The following is a 13,354-nucleotide window of genomic DNA, read 5'->3' as shown; positions in this document are numbered from 1 at the left end:
AAAATATTATAATTATTAGTATAAATTAATTTTTCATAATATAACATAATATTAAATTATTTAACATAACATATTAATGTATTATGATATAATATAATATGATATTATATTTATAGTATAATACAAAAATAAAGGTATAAAATATTATAATTATTAGTATAAATTAATTTTCCACAATATAACATAATATTAAATTATTTAACATAACATATTAATGTATTATGATATAATATAATATGATATTATATTTATAGTATAATACAAAAATAAAGGTATAAAATATTATAATTATTAGTATAAAATAATTTCTCATAAAATAATTTCCACGGTCCAGGGGCTCTTCTTCGTGGTCCACGCTCGAGGAGGACCTCAGCGTGGGCCGCGAGGTTGATGATAAAAAAAAAACAATAGATTGATTTTGGAAGGTATGGAAAAGGATTAAAATTTTTTTCTTCTAAAATGTGGTTCAAAAGATGCATACAAAAATTGAAAAGAAAAATACATTTTCTTACGGAAGGGAGTCTGACGGCTAGGGTTCTTTGCTCCAGCAGATTTTTAGGTTTATAAAGGGACAAACTATGTAATTATGTTATTTTAATATGGGCATTTTTGTCAAAAATACAGCTTTCCGAAAAAGCTGAAACAGCTTCCTTCCAAAAGCTCCAAATTGGAGCTTCCTCTCAAAAGCTGTTTTCAGCTTCCCGCAAAAGCTGAAACAGCTTTTTGAAAAATTTACCAAACACAGTTTTTTATCTAAAAGTACTTTTGGAGGGCCAGAAAGTACTTTCTGACCCTCCAAAAGCTCTCCCAAACAGGGCCTTTAGGCCTCATTTGGGGGAGCTTTTGGAGGACCCAAAAGTACTTTTGGCCCTCAAAAAGTACTTTTAGATGAAATAGGGGTGTTTAGTAAAAATTTCGAAAAACTGTTTTAGCTTTTTCAAAAAGCTAAAAATAGTGTTTTGAAATGGAGCTTTCCGAAAAAGCACTTTTAGACCTGATCGGAAAGCTATTTTTTTACCAAAATACCTGTAATAAAATATAACAATTACACAAAATATCCCTTTAATAATTGTTTAACCAATTTTATCACTAGCTAGAAAAATTTTTATATCATGAAAAATTAATTTACGCTAATACTTATAATATTTTATATCTTTATTATTGTATTATACTATAAATATAATATTATATTACATTATATCATAATACATTGATATGTTACGTTAAATAATTTAATATTATATTAAAGTATTATGCTATAGTATATAATATAATATTATTATATTATATTATTATATTATATTAATATTATATTACATTATAGTAATATTATACTATATCATATATTTATGTATTAATACATATTATATTTTATTATACTCTGTTATATAATACTATGTAATATCCTTTATGGTCATTTTGTCATACCAAAAGTACTTTCTCAGTTTGTTTACCAAACATATGTTAAAGTGGCACAACACTTTAAAAATATAGTTACCAAATAGCAAACAACTTTTTACAAAAGCTCTATTTTAGAAAGCTCTACTGCCAATAAGTCCCTCAAACGAAGCCTCGGGCAGCTAACTTGCATAGGCAAACTTGATGGTGCACCAATAATGATGAAACTCCGAGTCCCTCTAGCTGTTTGGCCATACACAGTATCCCCAAGAAATCATATGAGGTGCTTTTTGATCAGTAGGGTGTCCCCACGAGAAAGCCCAAAATTTATTTTCTAATTTGGATAAATCATAAATAGGCACTGACACAAATATAGTGGGATCAATGATAACACTGATTGGAGCAAGATTGCACAAATATGATCCAGACGTATATATGATATATGATATATATCATATATGTATGGATATATGTGTGCATGTCACGAATGAAAAAAATACGGATCCAAAGAGGCCAATGAATAATTCTGGAAAAATGTCAATGGGTCCTAGCTTATTTGTCAAAGAAAAATAGAGTCTGTTATAAGAAATTAATGGATCAGTTGAATATTCGGAAGCCACAAACTCATTAATTTAATCTAAATTCAAAGCAATTTCTATTGTATCCTCTTCAAATTTTACTAATTCACCTATCATTATTTCATCAAGACCATGAATACGAGCAATGCCATCGCCCACTTGAATTATAGTACCGGTATTCACAATAGAGCCTTCCATTTCTAGTTCGCAACCTTTGCGGTCACTTTATCCACAAGGAAGTCAAATTCTGTAGCCCGAAGTACCATGCCAGATACAAGAATCCCCAAGTATTTCCAGATTCTTTTGTGGGATATTCAGTAGAGTGCAAATCTGCTTTTGATAACAAACACTGTAGATGGGCTAAAAGTAACGTAGGATTTAGTATACTTTGTTCCTTTGCGGGAAAGAGAACCACAAGCATAAAGAGTAGGTTTCAAAATAATAGCATCCCGTACTGTAGCTCTAGTCACTACAAGTAGTCATCAGCAAAAAAGATGCGTGGCATAGCAGGCCCTCCTGTAGGTTGCTAAGCTCTCAGCAATCTACCGCTGAAGCAAGGCCAAAGCCCAAAAGTTTTTGGTTTTTTGGAAGCAGAGTGATATACGTTGTTTTCTATGAGTTAGGCAAGAAATTATGTCTAAAGAAGTATTTGACTGCATCAATTACCTCCCTTTTGATGATATGCCAAAAGTGCTGAAGACATTTGGAAATCCTTTTGGGCCAGGAGCCTTGTCCAAGTGCATGCTTTTCAGTACATCTTCAATTTCATCTTCCGTGACTTCCTTAATCAATGACTCATTCTAATCGATTGCAACAAAAAAAAACAATAGACCAAGTAGTTCCATATCCTCCATGCACTCCTAAGCTTCCCACCTTTATTGGATATTGGGCACCAATAAGGTACGGATGCCCATAATGTCATCCAATCTAATTCCTTGAGCATTTTGGAGCACATAAATTTTGTTCCGGTTCCTTCTGAGCATAGTGGTTCGATGAAAAAATGCGTTTGCATCATTTTCCCTTGGCCAACAAGCTCGAGACTTTTGTCTCCAATAAATTTCTTGCAGTGAATAGGTTTTTCTGATAATCCTGAAGCAAGGCCAAAAGCTGATTATGTTGTTGTTCCCTTAGACAACCATTTTGTGTTACTAAGGCATGGTAGGCTGCCAGCCAATCCATCCCCAAAATCACATTAAAGTCCTTCATATCCAATATCATTAGATCAGCCAAGATGTCACATCCTCCTATGCCCGCTACGCAAGACTTATAGACCATGCCAACTATAATGACACTCCCATTTGGAGTAGGGTCATGGAGACTCAGATTCTAGAGGTACGTGAACCATACTACTTTTTCTAACAAACTTTGAAAAAGTAAAGAAGTGGGTAGCGCTATGATCAAACAAGGTGTAAGCAAAAGTGGACGGAAGGATACCTTAACAATACCTACCACAATTAATGGGGGTAACTATTATTAATCTATTAAACATGCGTCAAATCAATAAAAGCATGTCATATATGATATAAATATCAATAAATGCAATGATAGATTAGGTTACCTATCACAATCGCATTAGATGCCTACGCATCTAATTGAGTCAAAACAATAGGCGGGCCTAGGTCCTAGGCCCTAGGCCTCTGCCTTTTCTCGTAGTCCTACCCTGAGGGAGTATCCTATCTTAGTCAAGGAGTTTGTCCAATAGAAGGAGCTTGAGAGGGTAGTGGCTTCGAAGCAATCTAGCTCATCTAGCTGTATCACCGACCTCTGCATTAAGGACAATCCATAACTCTATCTCCATTCACTACACTCAAAGCATGCCCTAGAGAACAAACGACAATCCTTCTCCACATGGGCACCTCTGCACCTAGTACATTGATACTCTTTTTCTGGTTGGGGCCTATCAGTTCTTCTGAATGGTGCCTACCTCTTGGGAAGGTCATTTGAGAGTTAGGCCTTCCTGCTTCCCTCCGAGCTTGGGCCTCTTTCTTAGGTTACAATCTCTTGCCCACTCCACGTTTTCTACTTCTTATTCCCCTACTTTTGCCTTGTTGACCATTTTCCTATAAGTGGTCAATCCTGTTGGTTGTACAACAGCCCTAATCTATAGTCTGAGTGTCCTCTCAAATCTCCGAGCATTAGGAGCATTGATATTTACCATGTCAGGAGCGAAGCAAGACAATTTAGTAAATTTGGCTTCATATTGGGCTACCATCATACTGTCCTAGGTCAACTTCTTGAACTCCTCCTCCTTTCAGTATTGGAGGTTCTCAAGATAGTACATATCTAGAAACTCTTGATAAAATATGTCTCGATGGTCGTCTCTGGATTATTTTTTATGCTGCCTTTTTCATAGCTTCCTACCACTCACAAACTTCGCATTGCAATTAACAAAATGCAAAGCAAACCTTCTATTGATCTGTGCAGTCCTTGGTAGCGAAAGCCTTCTCCATCTCATTCAGCCATTTTAGTACCTCTGAAGGTCCAGAAGATTCCTCAAAGATTGATGATGCCATTTTCTTGCACACGATGATGCCTTTCTCCACCCTTGTTTATTTCTCAGCCTCAATCCTTGGTTGCCTTGAATGTTGCATCTACTGTAGAAAACAAGTCAAAGCCTAAACAAAATCGGCCATCTACCCTTGACTTTCCAAAACTTCGCCAACTCCTTGATTATTATTAGCATTGATAGGAGTGTCATCTTGATGGCAAGGGGAGTTAACATTTTGCCTACTCGCCCCTCCTATCGATAGACTATCAACCATCAAAGAGGCAGAAAAGCATGAGATGTGTGTCCCACTTGGGCAACACTTATAGTGTGGCGAGTGTTAGCCACTTAGGATTCCTTAGCAAGGTCGGCCAATTTTTATGTCCTACTTTGGACGGCCATCTCAACCTATATCCACAAGAAAAAATTAGTTTTCAAACTTATAAATGAATTAGACAACCTTTAGCACAAAAGGATTCTTTTTTGAGGTAGAAATATCCTAAGGCATCCCATCATACCCTAAATTGTCTACCCACTTTCAACTAGATAGTCAAAACTCTAAAGATCTAAAGCCTAGACTCTAATACCATAAAATTTGTCACATCCCATCCCTCTAGTACACACGGCCGCATGCCTACAAGATGTGACTTATAGGATATGTGAGGCCCAGAAAAATTATATATAGATATAGATATAGATATAGATATATCAGTGTAGGTAATTTAGATATTAAGCTTTCTTAAAGTGAATAAATATTCATAAAATAAGATGTAACATTATTTTCAAACTTGATCTATGTAGACTATAAAATATTTTATTATAAAAAAAGAGGTTGCCTCTAATCCTAGTCCTTCCGCTCATGACCCATGATTTCATCCGCACTAATCACAGGCATCCGAAAAGGGGAAAAAAACAAAAGTGAGCTAAAAAGCCCAGTAAATCACCTCTATCTCTAGTTCAATTAAGCATAACATATATTATAGAAAATTAAGATATAGAAAATTAATGCTCGAAATATAAGAGTTTTCATTTATAAATAAAAGAATGCTGAAAAATAAGATATATATTCAAAAATATTGAATGCATCTAGTTAAAAGATAAAATTTCAAATCAATGTATTTAATCATTCATATTCTCTCCTAGATTTTAAAACTATGGCCACGATCGGCCTATGACAATCTCTTAAAGAGACTAAATCCTAACTACAATATGCCACCCATTAGTATGTGCTAATAATCGCCCTACTGAAGGCCCAAAAGATAATTAGCACTGAAATTACATAAAAAACATACCCGTGGTAGCGTATACTGGTGATCGTCCTAGTAGAATAGCACAAAAAAAAAACTAGCTCCTAACTACAACATGTTATCAACCAGCATGTGCTAGTGATCTTCCTATTAGAGGTCCAAAAGGAGACTATATCCTAAAACATGTGATCATAGTCAGACTAAAAAGGATATAATACAACCAATAAAATTGATAGTGTTCCAATGCAGCTTATGCCCATAAAATTTTTTTTATTGTTAATCTAGTAATTCAAGATTTACTTGCATAGGGCGTACATAACATCAATTATAAATATGCATGAATATTATTCATAATTAAAATTTAAAACTTAGATTAATATTAATATGTTTAGTTATGAGTTATAATATAATTCGTCGGCATGATGGGATACTAGAATAGACATATGTACTAGTAGGTCGTATGACACAAAAATTCCTTCCATGATGCTACATACAACCTAGACAAACACAATCTACGATTAGCTTTTCCTCTAAAGCAACACATATATTTTTTAAATTCTCTGGCATATGAAAGGTTCCTAGAGTCATGGGGTGCACTCGAGGTTCAATAATACAAAACTCTTCGAAATCAGGGGTCATGATCCTAGATCTACTGACCAGCGGCCAAGATTCTAGTGCATACCCCAAATTTGGTTTTAGCTCTTAAGGTGCCATACATGCCCTACTACAAGGATAATGAAAACAGGGGAGGATGCAATTATCTCAATGATGGATCTATCTTCAAAACCTGATGTGCCTCCAAGATCAAATGCTCCATGCTCTCCTACCAAAATAAGTAAATCCCACTTGGAGAAAGAAGAGAACGATAAAGAGATAGAGAGGGAAAAGTAAAGGGTCATAAGTGGAGATGTAGAGAGGGAGATGATGGGGGTCGGCCTTATGCTGATCACCTGGGTGAGGGAGAACCCAAGGTGTGAGAGAGAGAACAATAGAGAGTGCGCAGGAGAGGCAAGGGAAAAGGGTGAGAATGACTAGCAGCTTGATCGTGGGCAATGCACAGCGAAGATGGGTCAAATGTAGAAGAAATGTGGCGGAGTAGTGCATTCGGGCTCAACTGAAAATCAGAGGAGGGTGATGGAGGGGCTCATCGATGTCGTGGCTCCCCGAATGTGCACATGGCGGCATTCTCAACCGTATTTCAAGGAGAAGAAGGAAAATAGGAGAAAGGGGCAATGCGGGAGGTGAAAAATAGAGAAAAGAGGTCAATAGATTAAAAATAGTGGAGAGCTTGATTTTAAGGCCATCATAGTCGCCCGCACGTGGAGGAATGCATGATCCGCTCCTCCTAGGCTAGCTCCAACAACCTCCTTGCCTATCAGCTGGGGAAAAAAGCAAAAGAAAAAGGCAGGTTTTCAATTGGATTTGGCTGGATTCAAATGGATCTACAGGTCGATTTAGAAGGCGGTCGTGGCCTCTAGAATTCTTCTTTGCTAGCTGCCCAAGATGGAAAGATGGGGAGGAGGGGGGGGGGGGGGGGGGGGGGGGGGGTGGGGGAGGAATGACAACAAGGAGGAAACCTAGCCCTCCCCTATTTTAGGTTGTTACAATTTGACAAGATTTTTAATGTGCCATTTAATTTGAAGCTACTCTCTAGAGTTTGAACAATTAGAAGCCTCTGTGCATGAAGATTTGATTTCGTATGTAGGAGCCAACTATATAAAAATATACAGAGTTGCTTAACTAGAAGCAAACAGATATGGCTAAAATTTTGTTTCTGATTTTACTTATTTACAAGTAATAATCGATGCTTACAATGATTATAACTAACAACTTGATGTTTGTTGAAATAAGATGGATGTTCAATGGAATCTCAGCATAATGGCCATAGAGTCAATGATGAGGAGAAGTGCCAGTGGACACTACTGATTTCAATATATATGTCGAAGGGAACAAGCTGGTAAAACTGCATTATTTAATTGTTGATTCGACAAATCATTACATATTGAAGTTACTGCGGTAATATCAGTAATAGTTGTTGTGGCATTTCACAATATAGACAAGTTCAATGTTGTAGGCATGAACTGTGCAATAAGAAGGAGTGTTGGAGGTTCATTGCTTGTCATACTTGTACGAAGATTTTATTCCTAGTTTATCCTTATATATTATTCCAATTTTAGCTAGAATAGTTTATTTTCTAGTGTCAGTTCAAGTTAAGTTAAATTGAGTTTTAGACTCAATGTACAAGTTAAGTTAAATTGAGTTTTAGACTCAATGTACAAGAGTTTATCCTTTAGTGAGAGATACAAATAGTTTTGTCTTGTAGTGGGAAAGAATATAAAGTTTTATTAAAAGGATGAGAAAATTACCTGAAGAGAGGTAGAGGGAGATCTTTGTGAGGCGTGTTTGAGAGAGGGAGGGAGGCATCCTGGGGAGCCTTAAAGTTTTCTTTATAAGAGAAGCCAAACTTATTGCTTTGTTCTTTATTTTTTTAAAAAATAATATGTTTTTCACTTTCTAAATTTTTTCTTCCACCATTGTTGCTTATCAAATTGGTGTTTATTCTAGATCCTAGGATGGGACATAGATCTACACCAAATAGCGTGCCGTTCTACACTTTAGGAGTCACTTACGAAATGGCAGTTGAAGTTTTTTCAATCGACCTAGTGTGTAACAAGCACAGAGAAATAACTTCATTTAAAAATATACTATAAAATTATAACCTAATTCAATTATCTGAGCTGAAGTCTTCCTCCTCAGCTTTTCATGGTTGATGCCTTACTCCTTAATGAGTTGTATATAGACATTGCACTACAATCACCCAAAAGTTTGAGCTCCAAAGGCTAATTATCTTACTGCAAGCTGTTGGAATAATTTTTCTGTATTGGCTAAACCAGAAAGAAGTCCAAACTATCTCTAGATGCCTGGCTATTGTTGATTTTTCTTTTCGCTTTTCTTAAATGGACTGGAACATGGTCAAAAATTGTTCTTAGTTACATAATTCTCTAGGTTAGAGCCCCAGAGGTATCAAAATACAACAATTGTTGCAACTAAGTGGGATTAGATTCTTCGTGTACACTAGCGTTCACGAGACAAAATATAACTTAATTTAGTTAGGCCCGAGCTGATCCAACTCGGCCTTCAGGCCTAGTTTCTAGCCTGAAGCCCACTACTATTTGAGTTTGAGGCTTTAAGCTAGCCCTTGATATTGTTGATTTATTTTTTTCAGTTTAAAAAGTATAAAATATATTTACAAAAATTAAATATTTACCATGAGTTTATGTCTTTATGATGGTTCCGGAACTATCGTCTGGGGAACAAGGGTTGGGCTCGAGCTGTAGCACCTATAGTATGAGCTGGGCTATGGTATGTATCAAAACATCTTTCTTAATTACATGTGTTTTCTAGCACGTATGCAATTAAGGAGCGTATGAGTAATAGCTTTGTCTAGATAAAAGGCAAAGTCTCTCATTTTTAATGTATTTAATTGCTTCTCTGATAGAAAAAGAAACATCCCAGCCGCTCAGGGAAGTAATTCTTCCATTTCAGCAATAGAGGGAAATTCTTTAAGAAGACCACAAGAACATCCAAGCTTGTAACATCTATTCCATGGGACAAGAAATATAAGGAATGGCACGTAAGCAAAGTTCTGATTTCCTACGAGCTGCCACTCCAGAGGATTCAGCCATGTCCATGTCACCGGGCAGCATTCCATCAGCGAGTTCCCAGTTGTAGTAGTAGAGGAGGCAAGCAAGGGCAAGCTCCATATTTGCAAGTCCAAATGTGATCCCTGGGCACATCCTTCTACCAGCACCAAATGGTAGGTACTCAAAGTTGGTTCCCTTGAAATCAATCTTGCTTCCATCAAATCTCTCCGGCTTGAACTCCTCTGCATCGTCCCAAATTTTTGGATCCCTCCCCAATGCCCAAACATTCACAATTACCCTCGTCTTCTCTGGAATCTCATAACCTAGTACCTCAACCTTCTCCCGGCACTCTCGAGGGACTAGCAAGGGAATTGGTGGGTGCAACCTTAGTGTCTCCTTGAGGACTAGCTTCAAGTAATTCAATTCAGTAATCTCTCCTTCAGTCACCTTCACTTCTCTGCCGAGAACCTCCCTCACCTCCGATTGCGCCTTCTTCATTACTTCTGGATTCCTCATTAGCTCTGCCATGGCCCAATCCAAGGTGCTGAATGCGCTCTCGCTTCCCCCAGCAAGCATGTCCTTTAAAAAGCAAGCGAATTTGGAGCTCAAAATACACTTTAATTGTACTAGTTCTTATGGAATGAAGATTTAGTCGGACTGAGAACTCACCAAAGTGACAGCCTTGACTGCATCCATGGTGAGAGCAAATGGAAGACCACCTTCCTCATGAACTCTCAGGAGGACATCTAGCAAATCCTCCTCTACCAAACTGGCCTTCTTCCTTTCTAGGTGATCGCGAATGATGTCATCCAAGATCCGGTCTACCTTCTCGTGGTACATCTTCATCTTGGGTGCCACCCTGCTAATGAGACTTGCAAGAAATGATGATGGAAATAGGTCTGCCAAATCAAATCCCCCAGATAGATGTGCCATTTCTGTCAATGCAACTAGTAATGCATTCTGATCCTTGCACTTGTTTCCAATGGCGGCCCTCATAATTATGTCATTGGTCAGCATAAACAGCTTCTTGGTAAGGTTTACGAGTGACGATCCATTATTGTTCATCGATGAAATGGATCGAATGAGATTGAACACCTCCTCTTCGCGAATTGACCGGAAAGATTGCACGCGCTTGAAGCTTAGTAACTCCAAGACACACATCTTACGCAACTCCCTCCAGTAGTCGCCATAGGGGGCGAAGACGAGGTCCTTGCCACCGTATGTCGAGATCTTGATGCCGACGAGCATCGGTCTATTCGCAAACGTGATGTCATGAGTCTTCATGATCTCTCTGGCTCCTTCAGGGGAGGAGACGACGAGGGTGTTGACTTCGCCGAGCTTTAGAAGCATGAGGGGGCCATGTTTGGTTGACAAATCTCTCAGGGACCGATGCGGCAGCGAGCCAACAAGGTGATGGATGCTTCCGATGATGGGGAGCTTCCATGGACCACGAGGCAATTTGGGATCAGCTCTGCGGGCAAAGCGCTTGACGTTTAAGAAGAGGAGGAGAAGGAAGGAGATCAAGAACATGGAGACGTTAAAGATCTCCATAGGTGGGAATGGAGAGGTATTGAGAAAGTTCAGCTCTTCTTATGATGAAGAACGTTGCGCTGTGGTATAATCATTGTCAAAGATGCCTTTTTTCAAGAAAGGATCACACAAAAGAGGCCATAGATATGGAACAAATGTTTCTCATTGGGATTTGTTTTCCTATTAATAAATGGGAGGAAGGTGGCCGTTCAATAGATTCGTTCCACTGAAGGAGAAAATAAATTTTTAGTTCTGCTATTCACTTCACAAAATTTAAAGATAACAACAAAGATTCTAATCGATCTTGTTCTAGTCCGTGTCACCGGTAATGTTCTTGAAAGACTTACAAGGTTGAAGAAACGATAAAGATGATGATGATGATGAAAGAGAGACGGAAAATTTGGAACAAAAAGAACAACAACAAAATGCTAAGAGTGATGATGATGAAAGAGAGAGGTAAACTTTGTAGAAAAAGAACAAGAAGAAGAACAATGGAGAGATTCCATCACTGGAAGGTAGCATAGCTCCACATAATAAAAACGACAGTTTTGACCATATCACATATCTTGTGATTATTTTACTTTTGAGAATTATGAGAGAGAGAGAGTGATACCCATCTTAAAATTTCATTAAGATCATAAAATGTTAAAAGATTCAAGGATATTCAGGAAAAAATCATAAGAGAAAGTATGGAAGATCTTGTGGACTGGCTTGGTCTACTTCCACTTAACCGGCCCAGCCCTTTTTGGCCCCTCCCAAAAAAAAAGGCACGTGCCACGCACTTGCCTTGAGGGAAGAGACTCTCAATTGGAGTCTTCTTCCTCTCCAAGAAGGTTGGAGCGAATCCGACTCTATGCTGGAATTCGGTCGCAGTAGAGCTCTATTTAAAGCTCCTCTCCATCTTCTTTTCCACCCCATCAAAGAAATGGCCCCAATCGAAGCTCATCATCGGAGTAATTCCTCAGTCTTTCTCTCCGAACGTCGGCCATTATCGATGACCTTGCTAGGCCAAACATTGTCGGAAGTCAGGTAAAAACCTGGCAATCTTTGATTAACTTCTTTCTCCCTCTTCTATGAAGTTTGGAAGCTCGTTTTTAGCTAGCAACCACCAAATTTTTGACGGAAAAGGGTGATGCCCTGTTTTCTTTGTTTTGATCGACCAATCTTATTTTCTTCAGATTCTGGCTGCCTCCCGTGCCAGTGCTTATTGTCGAAGAATTTTCTTAATCCCTCATGGTGGCAAAAGGCTGTGGCCAGAGCTCAAGCCATCGGAATATGTTGGTTTCATGGTTTGAGAGGTTGGAACCCATATATTTTGTTGGTTTTGGCGCTACCGGTCTCCAATCGCTGCCGGCCGTCGGCCACCTGCTGGTCGGCCATGGGTCCCTCACCCCAGGCATTACCTGCAACCACCTCTTTCTTGGTTAGAGCGAGAGAATCTTCCTTTCTCTCTCTTCCCTACTTTCTCTCTTATATCTCTCTGCAAAGTTTCTCTCTCTTAACTCATGGGCCAGACATATTGATTGATCTAGATTGACACGTACCATTGACAACAAATCCAAACCCTTGATTGAACCCGGATCGAGATTCTTTCTCTTCTCTTCCTTTCTCTCTCTTATTTCTCTCTTATAAACTTTCTCTCTTTAGAGATATTAGATCTAAATATGGCACCTCTCTTCATGATTCTGAATCAACCTTGGTGAAGGACTCTAATCCATGTTCAATGGGTGGCATGCCATTCCCATTCTGGCCCTTGCTAAACACTGTAAGATTTGATCACATCTAATATCTATTGAACCATCTATATCCTAGCTCGAGCATAATTCGATTAAATCTCCTTGATCGGGCCGACTGGGATGTGAGGCACTCTTGCTTGGTCTGTCCTGTGAGGATGATGAAATTTAATGTTTTTATTTTTAAAAAAATATGATGAAATTTTAATAAAAAATATAACTTTTGGAATATTCGGCTCCGAGAAAAAATTTTAGAATTAATTAGATTTATTAGTTGGATTGCATTTACAAGGTAAGTAATGTAACTCTTTTTTGTAGATCTATCGACAAATTATAGATATTTTTTAATCGAATTATTCTTGATTTATGAAGTTGATACATAGTATTTTATTATTATATGTGCATCTTTATGAAATATTGTATGATTCTTAATTGAACATATTAATTTCGATATAGATTATATTTGATTGATTTTGATATGGATTATGTTCAATTAATTTCGATGTCGTATAAATTTATTTATTTTCTGATATGGAACACTGAATATGAGAAAATAAGTTTTTGCTTCGAAATGGATTTGGACTCACAGCGAGAGTATGTATCAACACCTTGCTAGTGGGGTTATTCATTGGTATATCGACATCCTGCTAGTAGAGGTTATTCGCTGGTATATCGACACCCTGCTAGTAGAGGTTATACGATGGCATATCGTCACCCTGCTAGTGGAGTCATTCGCTGG

At 37.8% G+C, this 13,354-nt stretch overlaps 2 protein-coding genes across 2 annotated transcripts in view; one reads left to right on the top strand and one right to left on the bottom strand.

Annotated features, from left to right (window-relative positions):
* The window catches only part of LOC149753355 (uncharacterized), a 100,154-nt gene that overhangs the window by 83,144 nt on the left and 3,656 nt on the right, over positions 1-13,354 (top strand). The gene's annotated exons all lie outside the window — the stretch shown is intronic.
* Positions 9,137-11,438, bottom strand: LOC103710325 (desmethyl-deoxy-podophyllotoxin synthase-like). The gene is made up of 2 exons (XM_089923750.1): positions 10,022-11,438; positions 9,137-9,931 (listed from the first exon to the last, which is right to left on the bottom strand). Exons 1-2 carry the CDS (start codon positions 10,901-10,903, stop codon positions 9,308-9,310), a joined length of 1,506 nt encoding a protein of 501 aa, XP_089779876.1. The 5' UTR covers positions 10,904-11,438; the 3' UTR covers positions 9,137-9,307.

Source organism: Phoenix dactylifera, chromosome 6 (assembly GCF_051530095.1).
Source record: "Phoenix dactylifera cultivar Ajwa chromosome 6, Ajwa_hap1_PhDact_Kaust_v1.1, whole genome shotgun sequence".
Classification (NCBI taxonomy): domain Eukaryota; kingdom Viridiplantae; phylum Streptophyta; class Magnoliopsida; order Arecales; family Arecaceae; genus Phoenix; species Phoenix dactylifera.
Note: the sequence above shows the minus strand (reverse complement) of the source record. Positions and strands in the feature narration are given on the sequence as shown.

What these genes read in the sequence shown, in the direction of transcription:
- LOC103710325 (XM_089923750.1), bottom strand. Translation starts at nt 10,903, where the DNA reads ATGGAGATCTTTAACGTCTCCATGTTCTTGATCTCCTTCCTTCTCCTC. An exon ending in CAGTCAAGGCTGTCACTTTG is followed by an intron (nt 9,932 to 10,021) that starts GTGAGTTCTCAG and finishes TGCTTTTTAAAG; the next exon opens with GACATGCTTGCTGGGGGAAG.